The sequence below is a fragment of the Vipera ursinii genome (assembly GCF_947247035.1).
Source record: "Vipera ursinii genome assembly, chromosome: 2".
Lineage (NCBI taxonomy): Eukaryota > Metazoa > Chordata > Lepidosauria > Squamata > Viperidae > Vipera > Vipera ursinii.
In genome coordinates, this window is record NC_139513.1 from 161,093,500 (window position 1) to 161,116,232 (window position 22,733).

Here is a 22,733-nt window from a genome sequence, read left to right on the forward strand (position 1 = left end):
AAGCAGGCTGCCATCTTTCGATTTAATTCAAGGTGGGCATCAGTTAGGAAACGGGAGATTGTAGGGTCGCCTTTTGTAATTTGACGCCTTCGTCCATATTGGCTGGGAATTCCGGGGGGGGGGGGTTTGAGGGCGCCAGGTTGGAAGAAGGGAATCGCTCTTCAAAAGCATCTGGCATTGGCAGGCGTCAGAGTCACGGCCGTGTTTACCGGGCATTGTTTCTATTGTTTGGCTGAGGGGTTGGGAATCAGGCATCCCCCACTCGGCAGCTTTCCCCTTGCGCCGTGGGGCTTCTTTGCCTTTCTGACACCTTTGAGGGGGCAACCCTTCAGCCGCGTTGGCTGCATCGGTCGGTCTGGCGAAACTAAACAAACAAAACAAAACAACCCCACACTGGTTCGTGCTGCTATAAGGTGGCTTCCCTTGCAAACGAGGACCTGGCTGGCTTGCTTGCATGCCTGCGCACATCCCATTATCTAATGGGGAGAGGTGTGCCACGTTGGGTTTCCCTCCTCTCAAGACAGACAGGCAGGCAGGCAGGCAGGCAGGTGTGTGTGTTTGTGTGTGCTTTTTCGGAATGAGGGGCGGGGGGAGGCACGGTTCCCTCCACAAGGTTTGTGGCAACTGAATCCACCGCTCCCCCCCCCACCCACCACCACCTTTCCCGGCGTACGTTCCCTTTGTGGCGAAGGAAGGGGGCCGTCCTTGTCATTAGGACGCTGCTCAGCATTTCATGGGTTTTGGGTATGCGGCGGGAAAATGTGTGTTTGTGTGTGTGTGTGTGTCTGTGTGTAAGCTGGCGGGTTCGAACTGTGAGAAAAACAACAACCACCACCACGCTACAGTATTTCGAAAAAACGAAGAGGGCGCGCGTCGTCGCCCTTTGACATTTTTTTTTTGCCCGAGATAGGCAAGAAGAGTTTACATTTTGTGCGTGTGTGTGCGTGTGTGATTTGGGAGGTACACAGAGGAAACAGCTCTGAGGCTGGCTGTGCCCTGCATCCACGTGCATCCCATTTTCGCTCCCCCGCCGCTAGGGTGAGGAATCCTTTTTTTTTGGGAAGGGTTTTAAAGTACGACCTGCCCGCTTCCCTCCCTCTCCCTCCCCACTCCCCCACCCCATTCAGCTACCAGGGCATATCAAGGAAAAGAAAAAAAGAAAAAAGCGCATGCGCCCTAAGCCCAGTGCCGCGTAGCCCCCGTTTGCGGCGCCCTCCCCTGCCTTTCCTTGGGAGCCTATGACGTCAGGCAGGCAGAAGGCGGCGCGAGCTCCATCAGGCGGCCGAGGCTACCGGTGCGGCAGGCGGGGGTGGCTTTTTCCCTTCGTCCGGCTGTGGTGGCGGGAGGCGGGAGGAGCGCGTCGCGCATCGAGCGTTCCCCGGGCTGCGAACGGCAACCAAAGCCCGCGCATCCTTCCCTCTCCCATCACTCGGGAGAGGCTGCGAAGGAAGAGGAGCTGCTGCCTTCCCCTCTCTCGGGAGCCAGAAGTATCCCCCCCCCTTTTTGATTTTCTTCTCTCCCTTCTGTCGGCGCCCCCCCCCCTCCTTTCTTCCCTATGCATCGCTCTTGGACCCTCTGATGCCCGCTGCGATTTACCTTGGCTTGTTTTTCACCTAGTTGCAGAAGAAGCGGACCGCTGACGATCGTCTCCCCCCCCTCCTCCCCGTTGCAAACCCCCCCCGGCCCACCCCGCATGCAATCTTTCTTTCTCGCTTAGAAGGGCTGCAACCCACCCACCCACCCCATCCCTCCTCTCCTCTCCCCTCCCCTCCCCAGCCTTTGCCGCTGCTGGGTTTTCTCATCTCCTGGGCTGGGAGGGAGAGAGGAGGAGGAGGAGGAGGAGGAGGAGGAGGAGGAGGAGGAGGAGGAGGAGGAGGAGGGAGAGGGGCTTTTCCTTGCCGTCGGCCCCCCCCCGCCCCCCGGTTCTGCTTCAGCGGATGGTGAAAGAATTGAAGACCCTCGGAAGGAGAGAGCGAAGGGAGAGGTTGGGGACGGCCAGCAGCCGCCAAGAAGGAAGAAGAGCAGCTGCAACTCTGCGTCTTCGCCTGGACTATCTGGCAACCTGGTTTTTCTTTTTTTCTTTTTTTGAGATCTTTTTTTTTTGCACAAACATGCTGCCCCACAGAGTAGAAGTGGGGCCGTTGCTGCTTTCAGTAGGAATTTTGCACATGCTAATAGGGATCGCCCCTGTTTTTAGCCTTGAAGGTGAGTTGAATCCTTTCCACCACCACCACCCCCCCTCCCTTCTATTTTATCTTAATTCTGGTTACTTTTACTTGTTGCATCGTCTTTTACAAAAGTAAGCCTCCCTTGACCTCTCCCCCTCCCTCCCCCCCTTTTATTGTTAATGCAACAGTTTTCCCTAAAAATCTGGGATGAGGAAGGGGGTTGTTGCTCCAGGAATTCACATATGTTTTCCCGCTTTGGAGAGAAGGCTGCATTTTTTTTTCTTTAAAAAACAACAACAACACATCATCTCCCCAAATACAAGCCATCTCAAATGTATGAAAGGAGGTGTTGCATATTTTACATTCATTTGCCTGCATTTTTGTTTCCTGCTCCTGCCAAACCATTGAGGCTTAATGCAGATTTCTTTCCAGGAACGAATGGTTGTGTGAATAGGTATGAAGATAGGTAGGAGTTAGGGTTGTTTTGAGGGAGGGGACCCCTGGCAAAAAGATCAGGCTATAAAATGAGAAACTACTTAATGAGAGAGAAATCCTTCTAAAATGAAATCTGTTCTCAAATGTTGAATGGAGAGATCTCTAGAATTTCTCCTCCTGTTGCCAGTGTTTAGCTTTAGAACACAATGAGAGTGAAATATTGCATTCCAGTGAATGTTTGTTCAAAAGCAAGTCCCATTGAGTTCAACGGGGTTTTCTGCCAGGTAATAGTGTAGAGGATTACAGCCTTTTTAAAAATATATATATAAAACCTTGTACTTTCTAGATTTATTGTACGTTCTTATCTGTGCCAAGAAGATGCTCAAGTTAAACTGTCTTTCTGGCTCCTTGTACCTCATGAATAAATATTTACTTAGGATATTGCTGCTTCTGTTTTTAGCCAGACACTCATTGAGATTGGGAGCCTGTTTGGCTGGCATTGCGTAGGCCTGAAGCTGGTACCTCAAGTAGATCACACCTCTTCACTGGCAAGGAAGCTGTAAAATGGAGATTAACGCTCCACCACAAAATACATTTGGGGATAGAATAAGGACAAGGAGAGCCAAGTACTAATGTTGATTGTTGTAAAGCTCTAGCACAGGAGATGTCTGTGAAGCTGATGACACTAAAAGCCTGGATTATACTGGAACCTGGGCTGAGAAGTCCATCTGCAAAATCAATAACCTGTCCTGTTTCCCCAAATTGAAGGAGGGGTTGCATTGTGCCCCTTGCTTATTTTTTTTATTTATTTTTTATTACATTTATATCCCGCCCTTCTCCGAAGACTCAGGGCGGCTTACAAGCTTAGCAGTAGCCTTCATTCTATGTATATGCCTGCTTGTTAGGGCTTTCACATACACCCCAAGCGGCATTATTACAAAGTCAGCTTAATTGCCCCCAACAATCTGGGTCCTCATCAATCTGGGTCCTCATTTTACCTACCTTGGAAGGATGGAAAGCTGAGTCAACCTTGAGCCTGGTGGGACGCGAACCTGCCATGGCATATATCAAGAGATAATAAGGTGGCTGTTAGATCATATATTGGCAACAATGGTACTTTTTTAAGGAGATGGAGAGGCTGGTCCGATTACAGTGGTGCTTATAATTAATTGATCACAGGCAGTTACAGGAGATGGAGAGATGGAATGTAGTGATGGGGAGAAGAATTATTTAGTGGGGAAGAGGTAAGAATGAGGGTTTAAGGAAGTGCCTATTTCCTCTAACTGAGACATGGGAAACCTTAGCCTGAAGGATCGGAAAAGTAACTATGTCTGCTACTGAAATAGTTCTTGCAAAGTATCATCTCTTCTCTAATGTAAAATGGTTGTAGAGAAGGAATTCTTATCTTATCCCTTTGCATTGCCTGTGCTTTTTTTTTGTCACCACAGGCAAAATGGTGTGAACATTGCTATCTTTGAGGGGTGGCCATAGATCATAATGGAGGTTTTTCAGACTCAGAAATTTTGACTATGGAGAGATGCACTCCAGAGTGGTCTAGTTTCCTGCATTTAAAACATGGCTTCCTGCTTTCCAAAAGATTTATGTGCTATATGCAGGGTGCGCTGTACCCTCTTTATGTGTAACATTTTGAAGCTTCTTTGTGGAAGAGGAATTTTGAAGATAGGTAAGAGTTGTTTACCACTCACTAGGAAGAAGGGGTGGGTAAAACAGGTGGCCTCTGATGGTATACTTCAGGATATCTTGCAATCAAGCCAAAAGTGAGTGCCCTGTCATTACAGCATGAAATCTAAAACTCAACTGTCTTTTTAAAAAACAAAAACAAAAAACCTCTCCTCCTTCTCTGCCTTTTCTGAATTGAAGAGGTCAATTCTTTCCTTACCAACTTCTCTCTGGAAGATTTTGTGTGAGCTGCTGGGCTACTTGGCTTTTGCAAAAACTCCTTGGATGGCATTCATTCTTTAGGGCTTAATATTCAGACAGAGATCACTGAAGCAAGAACTTAGCCCTGGAAATATTCTTCTCATTTTCCCCACCCCATCCTGAATTTTAGGAATATGCAATGCATTAACTGATTGTTTCCCCCCACCCCCTCAGCTTTGAATAAATAGCTGATGCATAGGGATTAGGTGAAAAGACTGTAAGAACAAAGGCAGTGCAATTGAGGCAATTTTTAAAGGATCAGTTCCTTTGCAAGGTGTGGCAGTCAGATTTATGGGAAAACTTCATGGGGCTTCCATCTTTTGGGTGGGGGGACTCCATCCTATGTTGGAACTGCCATAGCTCCGTGTGAATGTTTCCTGTGGTTTCTCTGGCCCTTATTTGTTTTGGACTGGTCTGTATAAGAAAAACTCTTCTGGTTCGGTGAAAAGCAAAAAAAATAAATAAAAAGTTTTATTGCAGAATCTAACTAGCTTGCCTTTTCACCAAGTTTGAAAAGCCATCCTTTACAGATGCCCCGTGTGTCCAGAACAATGGCTGTCTTGATCTAGTACTGGCTCCCCTTGAAAATAGAACCTGTCTGTCTATTAGACTGAGAACTTTCTCAATTCTGATATAAAAAAAAAATCTTTCACGGTCCAAGTCTTGAATTGCATGTCTAAACATGTTTTCTACTACTGACATATTGGGGGTCTCCCGCCTTAGTGTTACTATCTTTCAAATTAAGTGCATGGTTGATGGACTTGTGAAAAAGAGGGCAGGTAATGTGGTACCCAAATTTTGCTTCTGCTTTTGCTGCGCTGCTTCCTTTCTCATCTTCTGCTCTTCTATTTACGAAGCAACTTCCCCAGTCTTCTACTTGGTAGAACTGGATCTGGATTAACACTTCTGTGTAACAGAAGTCAGATCAGCTTAGAAATGCATGTAGTAGATTTTCCCAGTGGTCATTACCCCCTACTGTGACTTTTAGTTTGTACTTACATTTTAAAAATTCTTTATTGGCAAATCGATTCAGTTGTTAAGCTCTAACCTATGAAGTCTTTGGCTTGTGGTTTTTTTTATCTCTATTGCTACAAACCTGAAATGGGAGCTTAACAAGGAACTCATACAGTGCTCCCCAAATCTATTTAAATTTACCCAAATTGGGTAAAAGTGGCTTTTCACAAATCTGTTACCCAGTCGCAACATGAACTTTTCAATTCACTTGAATAGTTTTACCATAAGCAGTTCTGGGTAATGAAGGAAAAAAGCACTGAGCCAATAGGAAACAGCTTTTTGAACACTCCAGTGAAATTGATGTGCTATTCTAATTCCAGACTGTAGCTGTTGCTGCCCTAAAATTTTATGCAACATGTTAGGATAGGGGTGTGTTCGTGTATGTGTATATTATTATATGCATGAGCCAAGAAAAATGACTGAGTGCTACATGTAAGCACTTGCAAGTTTCTCCGGCCCTATCTCTGCCTCTTCTGAAAGAGAGCAGGTCTGGTTTGTTGATCTGAGGACATCACACTGTATGCTGAGTTACCGAACTGGAAGTTTCACATTTAATGACTGTATTCTAAGTCATTAGAAGACATGGAGGTTCTGATATTAGCAATAGGTCTTTGGTAGCCTTGTTTTTCACTGAGGCGCCAAAACTACTTTGTAATGCAAGGGTTTGTGTGTGTGAGAATGCATCATTGGTCTGGTTTACGCAACCAGCATCAACAATGATTTCTTCATAGACCATACCATCTCAAAACATAAATGGGGGAGAGATATATATCTTTGATATTCCCAGAGAGCAAACTATAGAAAAACAAAAATTAAGGATTTTAGTACAGCCTTCTAATTTTTAGTGTGTGATTTCTTCCCACCCCCACCCCCATTGCTGTCTTCCACAAACAATTCTCATCACAGGCACTTGCAGCAATATAGTCCAGGAAGAGATATATCGTTTATTTGCTGTACAACATATATAGTTTAGATTGAGCAGGACAAATAGTTGCTTTTTCACTATCTCAATTTTTATGATGATCCACAGTAGAATCTCTCTCAGAATGCATTTAAGTTATATCCTATCCTTCCTCTGACTGCTTTCAACAAACCTGTAAAGTACATGATAGGGAGAATAACTGGCTTCTGATAACTACTTAGCATTATGGGTATGTGGAGATTTGTACTAGGATCTTCCGCATTTTGGCCCAGTGCTAGCTACTCCATCATAGCAGATAACCCTTTCCTCAGTCCCATCAAGAAACTAACAATGTGGAGCCAGCTGGCTTTGAATTCTGAGTTGTTGTCTCAAAATATGAAGCACATTCCTATATCTGACTTTAGGAATTTATCTTATCCTCTCTAATTCTGACACTAGCCTGATCTCTGCCTAATGAGATGGGTCTGGTGGTGGCGGTGGTGGATTGCCAGGCAGACAGTGGGATGGAGTAACCTTTGAGATAGGCCCTCATTTAGGTCTGGTGGGCTGGCCTAATAGCCTGTATTAAGGTTAAAAACAGAGGTCCTCGTTTCTCTTGTAAGATAAACAGGTTTAATAAGAATGAAATCTGACAATTCAGGAAAAGCCTGAAATATCCAGAGAATGTGCAAGGATTTCTTCATGACTGACCTTGACATAATCATTGAGGATTATGTTACCATAATAGACTCAGATCCACCATATGTAGGCAACGTGTGGTTATGCCTTGAGATGTGGTGGGAATTTGTGGTCAGAAGAATAGTGTGAAGGTATGTGCGTGCTTTCATTGGCAAAGCCTGGGATCTTATCTGCATCCAATAATAGTCTCTCTTGAGGTTTGATAGAACGATCAGGACACTAATCATTGTATGAGAATATAGTTGAGGATACCAACAGTTGGGGAACTTGCCCGGCTGAAATCATATGTATATGAGAGATCATCTCCCCAAAAAAGTTTCAAGGAAGACGGGAGGGGAGAGGTAGAGGAGGAAAAAAAAAGCCTGTTCAGCTTCAAAAGCACAAGCAGTGACTTACTCTGCCATCCTTGGAAGTATCTGCTCTTGCTAGTTAGTTAAAGTTTATCTATACTTTGGGTTTTTTTTTTATTCTCTCTCTGCGATCCTCGCATATCAAAACAGCATTACGGTCAGGGGGTGGGGGGAAGAGAAAGAATAGATCTTCCACCATATTTAAATAAAAATGCTGTAATCACAATTGATAATAACATGACTGCAATGAATATGTAAGAAAAATGAAGATCGGAATTCAGAAAGAAGATAACAAGCTGCCTCTTGTGCCCCATGCTATTAGTTTTGTCCCTGTTACGCTCCAAAGAGCTGCAACAACCCGGTTCAAATATAACAGCGTTTCCTAACGTGGCACTGTTTATGTGTACAGGTGGTCCTCGACTTACAACAGTTCACTAAGTTACAACGGCACTGAAAAAAAGTGACTTATGGCCATTTTTCACACTTACGGCCACTGCAACATCCCCATGGTCACATGATTTACATGCAAATGTTCACATTTATGACGGTTGCCGTGTCCCGGGGTCATGCGATCCCCTTTTGCGACCTGACAAGCAAAGTCAACAGGGGAAGCCAGGTTCACTTAACAACCGCATTACTCATTTAACAACTGCAGTGATTTGCTTAACAAATGTAGCAAGGAAAGTCATAAAATGGGGCAAAACTCAAAATTTCTCACTTAGCAATGTAAATTCTGGGGTCAACTGTGGTGGTAAGTTGAGGACTACCTGTACTGTGTCTGGGATTTGCAAAGTGCTAATACAGCTGCAGGAGCCTAGGCAAGGGAGGGAATTGGGATTTTAGAGATAGGTTGCCACACCCCTTGAGTGCACAGTGGAGACACAGAAAATGACAAACTGGAGATTTGGCTACTAAATACTATTGGACTGTTCCATTATAGGACGCTTGAAGGGTATGTTTAAATAACAAGGCAGTATCTTCCCACTCTGTCCTGATCAGAGTGGGAAGCCTTAATTTTCATGTTTGTTCAAAGAGCCATTCATGGATTCAAGCAACAAGTTTGGAGAATCTTCACTTGTCCTGTGGATAGTGCACAAGGAATTCTCCCTTGCTTTTCGAACTCCAATCTCTTGGAGCTCTTCACTCCATTCTCCCCCAGACTTTTTTTTTTTACAGAGATTCAGTTGTATTGTAGGATGCAGGTTAGAATGTTGTAAAATGTGGGCTAGAGGTGATGTGCCTTGTTGCACTTGGTTATTTTGGAGTTCTGTGTCAGAAGAAATGGGAAGCTGTCACTTGTGCTAGGATGCTTGCTTTTGATTATGATGTTTCCACTGGCTCTGGTCAATTCAGTGAAGCGTAAAATGACTGATTATTGTTTTGCCCTAATTTTAATAGTTCTTTTGTCATAGTTGCCTGAGACTCCAGACAATAAACGAGTGCTGTATTTGAATTTTGCAAACCTTAGAGTTGATGATGAAGGCCTTGATCAAAAGGGAACTTGCCATCTCTTTCTTTATTAAGAGATCTGTTTTATTGATAAAATACTATTCAGAATCATATAACTACGTATGGAAAATGCCTATGAAGATAATTAATATATTTAAGTCTGCATTATAATGCGAGAGCAACAATTCATCCTTGATCGAAGTTGAAGATATTTTAGATATCCAGTTGTTGATAAACCTGATCTGTTGGTCCTGCACATTTAAATATATTTATTGACCATTTTGATATTCTGTAAATCCATGCTAGAACTTAGGATAGTTTTAATTGTGAAATTACTTGGCTTAGCTTCACCTTTCCAGGCCAGTACCAATTTAATTTTTGTAGGCCATGTATCACCAGCTCAGTAACAGTGATTATTGTTTTCTCTTCCCATTTCAACCGAAGGCAACTTGACAAGAATAGCAAGAATAGCATGCGGCTAGATAGCACTTAGATTTTAAAGATACACAAGTATAATATTATTTTAGTTACGTGAAAGGCAAAAGAGGCTTATTTGGCCTTGTAGAGAGGAAATGTGTTCCAAAGGGCAACTCTTTCCATAAAGCTTACTAAATAAGCTTTTGATCATCCCTCTGTTTTTTGGCTAAAGATGCTCAACAGAAGAGGGCTTGTTTCCTTTCCCCTATACATTACTCAAGAAGAAAGACGCGAAGCCTCTAGACAGTGTCTCTGCACAGCTTCACCCAAGCCATAATTCAGTATCAAATTAGCATTCCTTTTGTCTAGTTGAGAATGGACACAAGCAAGGAGAGAGTGTTTTGTATAATTCACGCGGCAGTTATGTGCTGAATTCTTAGATATACCTTGGCATAGCACATCCATTTTTGGGGTAATCAGACCGCACAACGCAACTGTAGTTCCCATGAAGCAGCAGACTGATCATTCTAGAATTGGGCAGAATCCAGCTGAATGTCTGGGAACTCACAGTTTCCGGCACAAATGGCCAGGCACGTGGACTGGAACTCCTTTTAAAAGATTTCTGCATGTTTCAGCCTCTTGGGACCTCACATGGAGTGATTTGAACGGAGTCCTTTTTTATTTTTTTTCAGGAGCCTTTTAATTCAGTGCAGATGTGAGCTGTGCCAAACCACATATACCCCAAGAAAAAAAACGGTGCAATATTCTTGCCATTCTGTTTCATAGAAGGGTTACCTTTCTTGCTTTCCTGCCTCCTCATAGAGAAACAGATAAGAGAAAGGCTTTGCATTTTTCCTAGCAAAGGGCTTCCAAATTATTGAGCACTAGGAACTCTACTAACAAAGGGGAATATTTGTAGTTCAGAGTTGAAAAAAAGAGGGTCCTCGCTGCTTTCTGAGCTTGATTGTTTTCTTGCAGGCGGTTCATTACCCAAGCTAAGTGACATCATCAGTGCTAGTCTGATGATTACCTAGTTAGATAGAGGTCATCACAGAGTCATAAACTGAGAAACAAGCCTTCTCCAACCTGGTGTTCCATTAACACCTTGGACTGCACCCAAGGATTGGGAATTAAATCAGCTGTAGTCCAGCAGATGTGGAAGACACAAGATTGGGGAAGCTTGCATTTTGTGATGAGATGTCATGTCTTGCAAATTTTGGATCAAATCTATGTATAGTGGTCTCTCTCCCTCTCCCTCCCTCCCTCTCCCACCCCCCACACCCAGAAACACACATATAGAAAGAGAATTTTTTTAAAATAAAATATCCATCCTTTCTTCAGTCATAGTCACATTAGTTAAAGAATGAAAAAAGAATAACTAAGCCTCCCCAAGCTTCCAGCACCAGACTTTAGCTTTGTTTTCTACAATTGCATCCCAATAATTCCTTTTCCTCAAAGAAGGGCAATGAAAGGGTGTCTTTGTGTGTTTGAATATGTGTGAAAGATACTTCTTTGTTTTTTTTACTGATGTGGCATGCCTTTATCTGTACATAAAATGCTAAAATCAGAGTAGCGGAACTATTTCTTGCATGTTTCTCGCAGACTCATCCTATTGAAGGCGGGTTGAAAAGTCAGACCCTGCTTTTGTTGAGGACTGATTTTGGATCTTGCACTTTACATGATTAGTTCTGCCTTTCTCCCTCAGGACCATACGACACATATTATTAAGCAGCAGCCTTTCAAGCCATGCTTAAAACTGGCTACTATCTGTTTTTACAAATAAGTGACATGAGGACGTGCTAGAATCCAGACAATCTGAGACGCTTTGCATAGGGAAAAATTCCCTTTGCAAAATTCTGCTTTTAATCCCGCAGGGAAAACTGAGTTAGATGAATTAGTATTCTGCTGAAGCATATGGAGGCTTTCTAGGGTTCTTGCTTTTTTAGGACCTTGTTTTCCACTGTTATCTCTTTGGAAAAATTCCCTCTTATTGTTTCTGTTTATGCTGAAAGGCATTATTTGTAATATATTCCAGGCAACTGACAACTGGCGCAAAAAACGGGTAGGGAAAAGTTATAACCCCTTCTGCCTCCCCAGTGCTGTGGTCCTGATCTGAAAAGGAGCCCTGTAGCTACCATCTCTATAAAACAATAATGTCCAATTCCAAGTATGTTTCAATATTTAATGCTTTCTTTTGGCAGCTTCACCATCACGTATATGAATCTCTTGTGACTTTTGCCCTGAGAAAAGGGGCTTGTGAGGTTGTTTAGGCCAAAGGCTGATTTTAAAAAGGGCCACCGAGTTTGTTCTTATTGTTGTGTTTTTATATATTTATTCATATGTTTGTTTTTTTCTTTGTTACATTCATTTGTTCCTCAAAGATGATTGGGGGACTGGAGGCTAAAACATATAGGGAACGGTTGCTGGAATTGGGTATGTGTAGTTTAATGAAGAGAAGGACGAGGGGGGACATGATAGCAGTGTTCCAATATCTCAGGGGCTGCCACAAAGAAGAGGGAGTCAAGCTATTCTCCAAAGCACCTGAAAGCAGGATAAGAAGCAATGGATGGAAACTAACCAAAGAGAGAAGCAACCTAGAACTAAAGAGAAATTTCCTGACAGTTAGAACAATTAATCAGTGGAACAACCTGCCTCCAGAAGTGGTGAATGCTCCCACACTGGAAGTTTTTAAGAAGAGACTGGACAGCCATTTGCCTTAAATGGTATAGGGTTTCCTGCCTTAGCAGCGGGTTGGACTAGATGACCTCCAAGTTCTCTTCCAACGTCTTCTTCTTCTTCTTCTTCTTCTTCTTCTTCTTCTTCTTCTTCTTCTTCTTCTTCTTCTTCTTCTTATTATTATTATTATTATTATTATTATTATTATTATTATTATTATTATTATTTGCTGTCTATCTCACCGTTGGGCTACTTTAGGCAGCTTACAACAATAAACAGTTTGTCTGAATGGAGAGATGGGGGCTAATTACACATGGAATGTGGTAGAAACTAGACCCTTTATAGAGGTGAATAAAAGAGAGAAGATATGGCACATGACCTGATCCTATTTTTTTTACATGTTTTTGCAATGGTCAGTTAAGGGAACACTGCAGTCATTAAGCAAATCCATTTTCCCCAATGGATGTTATTGGTGGGACACCGGAAGTTGATGTTGGAAAGGGCAAAAAAAAGTTGCAAATTGTAATCCGTAGGACCACGGCACATTGCAAACAGCTGTAAAGGTGAGCCGGTTGCCAAGTGCCCAAAATGCAATCCCGTGTTTGCACAAAGGCGTGTGAACCCATTGTAACTTTGAAAAGGGGTTATAGGAAGCTCAGGGCGGGTCTGTTGTAACTTCATTGTTAATCGACTGGTCATAAGTCGAGGACTACTTTTATGTGCTTGTGTGTCTGGGAGAGAATTTGAAGTCTCATGTTCATGTTACTCTTTCTCTAAATCTTCTAATTCCTTTGTAGACTCTGTGCACTATGTTGACAAGATAAATGGATTGCACTGATTATTATAAATTAATCTAATCCCCCCAGGTTTGGTTGGTGGAAAGCTTAACTCAGCCCTAATTGTTATGATAGTGATAAATTCTAAGAAATACATTACAACATGGGTAGATGCTTTGGGAATGTATTCCTCCTCTAAACCCCAGGAATCCTGGGAATTATATCTTAAAAATAGCTGCTAGTTTATGGAATCTCCTTTGGAGATGGTAGATTATTGAATATCAACTGCTACAAAGCAAGAGCAATTGAATGCTGTTGCCTCCAGGACTTCTGTGAGCATCTCAAAGTGTTAAGATGTCCTGCTGTTTTTAAGGTTTTATTTGCTTATTGTTTTCTTTTTGTGATATTACATTATCCTGAAATCTTTCCAGAGAGTTCCAGTTTAAAAACAAACAAAAACATAGATATCAAAAAACCTACATTTTTTTTAAAGGAAAGATTCAATCATTCAAATAGTCTTCAAATAATTTACTTTTACAAGAGAGAACCTTTGATTCACTGAGTGAATATCAAAGAAAGCAGATGAATATCAAACCAAGCAGATGAATCTTTCTTTTAGTTGGAGGAGGGTTCATCTTAAATTCAGGGTCATTTTTTTCCTCTTGATAAATTGGAGGCGGTGGTGAGACCTCTCCTCAAGAAGCCTGCCTTGGACCCAGCTGTATTGAACAACTTTCGTCCAGTCTCCAACCTTCGCTTTCTTGCGAAGGTTGTTGAGAGTGTGGTGGCGCATCAGCTCCCTCTGGTCCTGGATGAAGCGGATTATTTGGACCCTTACCAATCGGGTTTCAGGCCCGGGTACAGCACGGAGACGGCATTGGTCGCTCTGGTGAATGATCTCTGGAGGGCTCGGGATAGGGGATATTCCTCTGTCCTAGTCCTATTAGACCTCTCGGCGGCTTTTGATACCATCGGCCATGGTATCTTGCTGCGGCGTCTCAGGGGATTGGGAGTGGGAGGCACAGTTCTTCAGTGGTTCTCCTCCTATCTCCTGGGACGCTCGCAGTCGGTGTTGGCAGGGGGGCAGAGATCGGCCCCTAGGTCTCTCGTTTGTGGAGTTCCTCAGGGGTCGGTTCTCTCGCCTCACCTGTTCAACATCTACATGAAACCGCTGGGTGAGATCATTCGTGGTTTTGGAGTTGGGTATCATCAATACGCCGATGATACCCAACTTTTCATTTCGACCCCAAACCACCCCAGTGATGCCCTCGCTGTGATGTCCCGTTGCCTGGAGGCGGTTCGGGTCTGGATGGGGAGGAACAGACTTCAACTCAACCCTGACAAGACTGAGTGGCTGTACATTCCGGCATCCCGGGACATTCAAAATGTTCCATCGCTTTCTATGGGGGGTGAGCTCTTACCCCCCGTGGATAGGGCTTGCAACTTGGGAGTCCTCCTAGATTCACGACTTACCCTGGAAGACCATATAGTGGCCGTGACTAGGGGGGCTTTCGCCCAGGTTCGCCTGGTGCGCCAGTTGCGGCCCTATCTGGACCGGGATGCCCTGTGTACGGTCACTCATGCGCTCGTGACCTCTCGCCTAGACTATTGTAATGCTCTCTACATGGGGCTTCCCTTGAAGACCACTCGGAGGCTCCAACTGGTACAGAATGCGGCCGCGAGAGTTGTCTTGGGAGTTTCCCGGTACTCCCATGTTACACCTTTGCTCCGCGAGCTGCATTGGTTACCAGTTGTCTTCCGGGTGAGGTTCAAGGTCTTGGTTATGATCTTTAAGTCCTTACATGGCATGGGTCCGGGATACCTCGAGGACCACCTGCTGCCGGCGTCAACTCCCCTCCGCCCTGTGCGTGCCCACAGAGAGGGCCTCCTCAGAGTGCCTCCGGTCAGGGAATGTCGACTGGTGGCCCCCAGGGGGAGGGCCTTCTCTGTGGGTGCTCCGGCATTATGGAACCAACTGCCGGTTGAGCTCCGGATGGCATCGGACCTCCGATCCTTCCGTCGCGGGTTGAAGACCCACTTGTTTGAGTTAGCTGGTCTGGCCTGATGGGGAATATGGGTTTTTAATTGGTTTTTATTATTCTATTATTGTTGTATTTTAATTGGGCATGGTTTAATTCTCTTTTAATTTTTGTATAGCTATTTATATATGCCCTGTGAACCGCCCTGAGTCCCTAGGGAAAAGGGTGGTATAGAAATCAAATAAATGAAATGAAAAATGAAAATAAAATACCGGTCTCAATGGAATATTGATATGATTGAGTGAAATTCTTGTCTTTCTTTTTCATAATTTGTAATATTTTATGGATTACAATTTCCAGGCATGTGGGTATGCAAGAGAGAAGAAACACGGCACAGCATTATTTCTAGATTTGAAGTTGCTCCAGGAAGATAGTCTCTATGTGGCTTTGCACACATACTTGGTTGTTCCATCCTCCCAATTTCTCTGCCCCATTTTCTCCAGCAAGTTCTCTTTCTCTTTGCACGTGCTTAAGAAAAGATTGTGACCAGCCCTGCAAATTTGTTTTTAGAAAATGGACTTAAGTCAGGGCTATGTTCATTACAAGATGGAAGGCTATGGGAATTGAGGGGATATTTAAATAATAGTTAAGGAATCAGGAGTTCTAGTCCTATCTTAGGCATGAGAGCCATCTTAGGTGTCTTTGGGCCACTCACTCTCTCAGACCAAACCACCTGACCGGGTTGTTGCTGTGGAGAAAATAGGAGGAGGAAGGAATATGAGATATCTTCCCTGTCCTGAGTTATTTCTAAAAAAGAGTAAAAGCAGAATTTAAAAAAAAATCTAAAAGAAAATAAGGCAAACAACCAAAGAATCACTAAAAGTTCTAACCAGACAATCCCTATAAATCTAAAAAAACGATACGCTAATCAACAGATTGGGAGAGGTCAGTCTTCTTGCCAATATGGAAGAAAGGAGATTTACCAGTGTGTGCAAACTATTGCAGAATAACCTTAATTTCACATGCTAGTAAAATAATGGTTAGGGTCATTCAGCATAAACTAGTGACTTAGATGGAATAGGAAATATCAAATGTTCAACCTGGTTTTAGAAAAAGCTAAAGAACAAGAGACGTTATTGCTGATGCAATAAACAAAAAATAACAAGAAGTCATATATGCTTTGTTGACTAGGGAAAAGCCTTTGATTGGCGTTGATCATGTCAGGCTGTGGAATATTTTTTTTAGAAAAACTGGATTCCTGGAATATGTAATTGAACTGCAAGCTCTGTAATGAAAGTCAAGGATAGCAGTAGGAAAAAAAGACTAAAATACTGTATAGCCAGGGCTTTTTTTCTCATAGAACGCTCAGAATGGAGTTCTGGAACCTTTTTTGGATGGAACCTTGTAGGGTAGGCAAGGCGGGTTGTATGAGATGTGTGAGTTCCGGCACCTTTTTCTTTTACAAAAAAAGCCCTGTGCATAGCTAAAAACAATGGGTACTCAGAATTGATAATGACAACATGAAAATGGTAAGCAGATTCTTTTAGGATCAACTACCAATAGTAAGGACTCCCTGGAGAAGAGCCTAATGCTGGGGAAGATCGAGGGCAATAGAAGAAGGGGACGACAGAGAATGAGGTGGCTGGATGGAGTCCCTGAAGCAGTAGGCGTGAGCTTAAATGGACTCCAGAAGATGGTAGAGGACAGGAAGGCCTGGAGGAATGTTGTCCATAGGGTCGCGATGGGTCGGACACGACTTCGCAGCTAACAACAACAACAACCAATAGTAAAAGAACCATCAATCAAGAAATACACCAGAGACCAATACTTGATTAAAATATCAACAAAGCAAATACAGAGCAATAAATCTGATTTTTGGATATTGTGGTGTGTCCATAAATACAAAAATTGGACTCATGCAGGCATGGCTTTCCCTGCGATAGAGATAGTCTGTGGATATAAAAATCAGATTTTGAAGAAGCAGAATAAGAAAAGTATCAATGCTTTTAAACTTTGGTGTTGGAGAAGACTGTCGACAATATTACAGCTAGCTAAGAAAACAAACAGTTGAAACATAGAACAAATCATTCCAGAGTTCTGACTTGAGGCACAAATGACCATATTTTGGGCACATTGTATGAAGATGCAACTCCCTTGAGAAGTTTGGGAAAGGTAGAAAAAAAGAGAACAGGATGACCAGCCATAGAATAGATTGACTTGATTAATGTAGGGAGCCATGGAGATGACCTTGGAGAAACTATTTGGAAACTGTTTCAACACAATATATGCAAAAACAAGTTTTGAGCCCAGAAACATGGAAAGTATTAGGAAGAGACTCAAACTGGCACCTCCCTGAGGAGGAAGGGAAAACAGGCTTGCAAATTTTGGGAATCTGTTTCCAGATCTGAGTAACCTTGATGGGCTGACAATTACGGTGGCAATGAAGATCTGTCAGGAGAAATGAAAAAACAGGTTGAGGATAAATCATTGTGGAAAAGGTATGTGTGGTCACTAAAATCAACTCTAATGTGATGGCACATAACCAATAGAAAAAAGTTTTTAGGGAACTGAAGAGGACAGGATAAGACTGTGCTAATTTTAACAAATTAGGCTTTAGTGTGGTAAGAGTGCTAAGTATTAAATCTTAAAACCAGTATCAGTTTGCACATAATGTTGCATTTATTTGCAAAAATTAATTCAATATTTTGTCCTGTAGGAGCACTCAATGATTCACACGTACATTTGAACACATGTAAGTCTGTTCTTCCAAGGAGTCAATAGAAGCCAATTCAGAGTTAATAAAATCAGGATCTGGTTTATATTATTTCAAATTGGATGAACTTGTCAACTTGAGTCACCTTGTGGTGATTTGGGCAACAAACAAATTTAATAAATAAAATAAGGGGGGAAAAAACCCTTCCCTACATAGCAATAGCATTTAGGCTTACATACTGTCCCATAGTGCTTTACAGTGGGCAGTTTACAGTGTAGAGGCATTATTTGCACATTGCCCCCAGCCATCTGGCTTCTCATTTTACCAACCTAGAAGGATGAAAGGGTGAGTCAACCTTGAGCCCCATCAGGATCATCTCCAGGCTGTGGGCAGAGTTAGCCTGCAATACTGCACTTTAACCACTTGTATGTTCTCTTGTAAGGGACACGGTGGCTCAGTGGGTTAGGATGCTGAGCTTGTTGATCAGAAGGTCAGCAGTTTGGCGGGTCGAATCCCGAGGGCCGCGTAACAGTGAGCGCCTGTTACTCGTACCAGCTTCTGCTAACCTAGCAGTTCGAAAGCAGGTAAAAATGCAAGTAGAAAAATAGGGACCACTACGGTGGGAAGGTAACAGCGTTCCGTGCGCCTTTGGCATCTAGTCATGCCGGCCACATGACCACGGAGACGTCCTCGGACAAGCACTGGCTCTTTGGCTTTGAAGCGGAGATGAGCACAGGCCACTAGGGTTGGAAACGACTAGCACGCATGTGCGGGGGAACCTTTACCTTTAATGTTGTCTTGTCCTTAGCATGGATGTTTTTGTGTGTGTGTCCAGAAGTGTTAGTCTAGCAGTGCATCCCTTCCTGTGACCACCTTCTTCTCAACTTAAGTTCTTACTTGTACAGTCCAGATGACATCATGCACAATTGTATTTTGAGAAGTTATAAAATTATAGAAATCTTAGATTCCTGAACCCACATCTCCTGAGCTAGTTATCCAGCATGATTTCTTGCACTCTGAAACCTTCTTTCCTAATTACACTCTTTTGCTGTCCAAAAGAACAGAACATATTGTGCAAGAAAGGGACTTCCATCAACGGTTGGTTGTAGCCTGAACTGGGATAATATTGAGAAATTTCAACATTTTTATTCCTGAGATTTTGAGTAATAGCTGTATAATCACAGTAGGAATTTGCAAAGCATCTGAATTGTTTACCATTTGCATGCTAATAGGAAGAAAGCAAGGTTTTCTGGACAATAGTAAGGTTTCCAAATACATTTCTGAGTAGGGTGGAGAGGAGGAAAAACAGCTTTTCCCATAAATGCTGGCCTTGTGTCGTTGTATGAATCAGTCCTTAAGCCTCATGCAGCTGTTTCCTCTTTTGTCCTATTATCTATTTATCATCTATAGAGTGTCTTGGAATTTTATCCTCCTCCGTTACTGCCGATTCCAAGATTTCATTTCTTGCGCAGAAATATGATGTTCTAATCTCAACCAGACATTTGAAAAATGACAAAGGCTTAACTGATATTGAAAACTGCAACCTTAAAGGTGAATAGATTTCTTTGCAGACTTTTTTCTTTGACTTGAGGGTACAGACATTTCTGCTCTGGTAAGGTGTGAACTGTGCAAAGTTTTGTTTACTTTCTCCAAAGTTAAGCAAGATTTAAACATGCCTTGGTTAAATTGGTCTCCAAAATACTACTTGTTCATGGCAAGTGTGAATTGCTTCTAAGACACCAGAAAAGGAAATGTGTAAACAGATAGATTTGGGAAATATAGTCCACACGTGATGCTAACTGATGGTGTATTGAAACTGTAAACTATGGTTTGTAAGCCCCGATAGAGAGTATTAGATAGGGACCCTGGTGGCACAGAGGCTAAAGTGAAGTATTTGCAGATACAGTTGGAGTTTGATCTTGATGGGGCTCAAGGTTGACTCAGCCTTCCATCCTTCCGAGGTCAGTAAAATGAGGACCAAGATTATTGGGGGAGCAATATGCTGACTCTAAACCGCTTAAGAAAGAGCTTGTAAAACACTGTGAAGCAGTATATAAGTCTCAGTCCTATTGCTATTGTGATTAGATATAATGTGAAACCCATTCCAATTTTTTATTTAACAGCAATGAATGACTAGCAAGATAAAAAGGAACTTGGAAACAATGACCAAAAACAGCTAGGACAGCAAAACCATTATATACAATCTAATTTTTTTTTAAAAAAAAAGGGAGTAAGGAAAAAATGGAATAAAATAAAACAATATAGACCTAAAATAAAACCAAAATAACAACAACAAAAAACCTCATGCAACGGGTGAACCCTAAGCCCCTCCTTAATGTAGGAATGTTACAGGCACAACCTCTTTAAGGAATGGTTACACGGCCTTTGCTTAAATAAATCCCCAAAAGGACTGCCTTTCAGTCCCAGAGACCATCTGTTTCATAGTTTGCACTGTTTTCTTCCTCTGGAGTTCAAAAATCTGAAAGTAATTTTCCAGAAGGCTAGTATCCTTTCAAAATACTTTTGAATCTACTGACAAATTAGAAAGAAGCAAGCAAGCTATGAGTGAATCAGGATGCTAAGGTGATGGTCAGATTTTGACTGTGCTGTGATGGATATGGGATATGTGACTTAAACTGAGGAACACATTTCAGTTTCAAGGACCTGCTCAGAGGGAAGAAACAATTTTTTTCAATTAAAATTTGCTGTTACTCGGTTGATGTCACAACTCCATTAAGGACACCATGGTTCTAAATAAAGGAGTGTCTTATTAATGAGCTACTTAGAGGTAAAGATGCCCTTGATTCAAACTTTAATTCCACCCCTGCAGTGTTCTTAGGAAACGTTTGCCATGACTTTCTTCCAGAATGTTTGTTTTTCTCTATTTTTTATTTTTTTTACTTTCCAGTCTAGCCAAGAGTCTTCTGTTTCCAGGAGGTTTCCATACAACCAGGGCATTAGAGGTGTTGATGAGGCAACATTAGAATTTCAGAGGGGTGCTTAAATGGTAGATCCTCATCCTTGTGCTTCCTTCTCATTTTAAGTCAAAATGCTAAGCAAGTGAGTTTTGCTCCATTTTGCGAACTTTCCCCCCACAGTTATTAAAAGAATCACTGCAGTTGTTAAGTGATTCAGGCGGTTGTTAAGCGAATCTCTCTCCCCCCCCCTTGATGTTGCTTCTCAGAAGCCTGCTGGGAAGGTTGCAAATGGTGGACACATAATCCTCAGAACGGTACAACTCTGTAAATACATGCCAGTTGTCAAGGGCCTGAATTTTTCATCACATGACCATGAGGATAACTCAACAGTCATAAGTGTGAAAATAGGTCATAAATCACTTTTTTCAATACCATTGTAACTTCGAATAGTCTCTAAAGGAAAAGTCGTAAATCAAGGACTACCTGTACATAATTATTTTCTTGAGGGCAAACAAGAAAACAGCTTGTTTGGGCCATGTTAATCCAAAAGTTTACAAACTTTGCCATTTACCCTAATATGTATGGTAGATGAATAATGCTACCACCAGCAGGAATAAAACTATGTTTTAAATAAAATGGCTGAAATTGACATATGTGTATTGTGCTTTTGAGTCAGTGTGGATTCCTTGCAAATGCCTGGACAGGTCCCTACAGTTTCCTTGGCAAGATTTGGGAAGTGGTTTGCCCTTGCTTGCTTCCCAGGGCTGAGAGAGAGTGACTGGCCCAAGTCAGCCTGCTGGCTTCATGATATGATTATAGTGAAGATTGCAGAATAACATTTAATATCAAAGGACTTTTTGAAGGATAGGAAGAAGAGTGCCTAATAATTTAAAACCTTACATAAGATTATTTTAAAGATTAATCAGGCATCAAAAATGGTTCTCAGTAGTTTTTCTTGCCCTACAGCCTTACTAATGGTGCAGTATTAGATACACACTGACCTGGGAATAAGCATTCCTGAATTTGCCATAACTTGCTTCCCATAAATAAACATGTATTAGATTGTTCTGTAAATTTGATTTACATTTGTGATTGCAGCTCTTTCTTTACATAATTTTTGGCACTATATCCCAATGTCTTATAATTTCCATGGCTGCCCTATCACTGTTTGAGTGCTGATGTAAAACAAGTATATAATATTGAACCATATTAAAAAATATCTACCTCATAAAAAAGTAAATATTTAAGGTGAGTTAATTCTAGAGGATGTGGTCCATTTGATAAGAATGCTTGCTAAGACACATGTTTGTTTTTTTCTTTATCCAAAGATTACCGGTATGTGATGCATAGGTCCAAACATTCAGATTATAATTGGTTTAATCAAAAAAGGAGTCCTTGTGGATTTTACTCTGTTCATCATTGCCAACTATAGGGGGCGGTGCTCATCTCTGTTTTAAGGGCCATTGAGCCAGCGCTGTCCGAAGACATTTCCATGATCATGAGGTCATGGAGCGCTGTTACCTTCCTACCGAAGTGGCACCTATTTTTAATCAGTATTGGATAAGATTTAATCTGCAAAATTATGTTAATGAATCATGAAAGAGTTCGCTTTTTTAAATAAATTTTTCCAAATACAGGTACCCCTTAACTTACAACAGTTCATTTAGTGACTGTTCAAAGTTACAACAGCACTTAAAAAACTGACATCGTTTTTCACAGTTACGACCTTTGCAGCACCCCCCGTGATCATGTGATCAAAATTCAGATGCCTGGCGACTGGTTCATATTTATGACGGTTGCTGTGTCCCAAGATCATGTGATCCCCTTTTGCGACCTTCTGACAAGCAAAGTCGATGGGAAAGCCACATTTCACTTAACAAGGGGGTTACTCACTGATCAGCTGCAGCGATTCACTTAACAACCGTGACAAGAAAGGTTGTAAAATGGGGCAAAACTCACTTAAGAAATGTCTCACTTAATAATAGAAATTTTGGGCTCAGTTGTGGTCATAAGTCGAGGACTACCTATATATCTGTTGCAATGTCCTGCTTTTAGGAATCTTCAGTCATTTGTCTCACTTTTGAGAGGGTTCTTACCTGTTCAAATGCTGAATGTACTTAAGAGAAAGATGACCCTGAATTTTCTCCAAGGAATATTAGGTGTAAGCATGCTATGTGTCAGTTTTACTCAATAAATCAAAAGATGCCTTTTCATGTAAGCGGGGAAGATTAGTCTTTCAGGTAAATACATGAAGGTAAACACATGGCCAGAAGTATTTGAAGATATCAACATGAGTT

At 42.1% G+C, this 22,733-nt stretch overlaps 1 protein-coding gene across 1 annotated transcript in view; it reads left to right on the top strand.

The window, feature by feature from the left end:
• The first annotated feature begins 2,016 nt into the window (after window positions 1-2,016).
• Window positions 2,017-22,733, top strand: part of LRP1 (LDL receptor related protein 1) — a 321,802-nt gene continuing 301,085 nt past the window's right edge. The window contains exon 1 of the mRNA XM_083357102.1: window positions 2,017-2,205. Coding sequence (XP_083213228.1) covers window positions 2,112-2,205 — 94 coding nt within the window. The 5' untranslated portion in view covers window positions 2,017-2,111. The remainder of the gene's footprint in view (window positions 2,206-22,733) is intronic.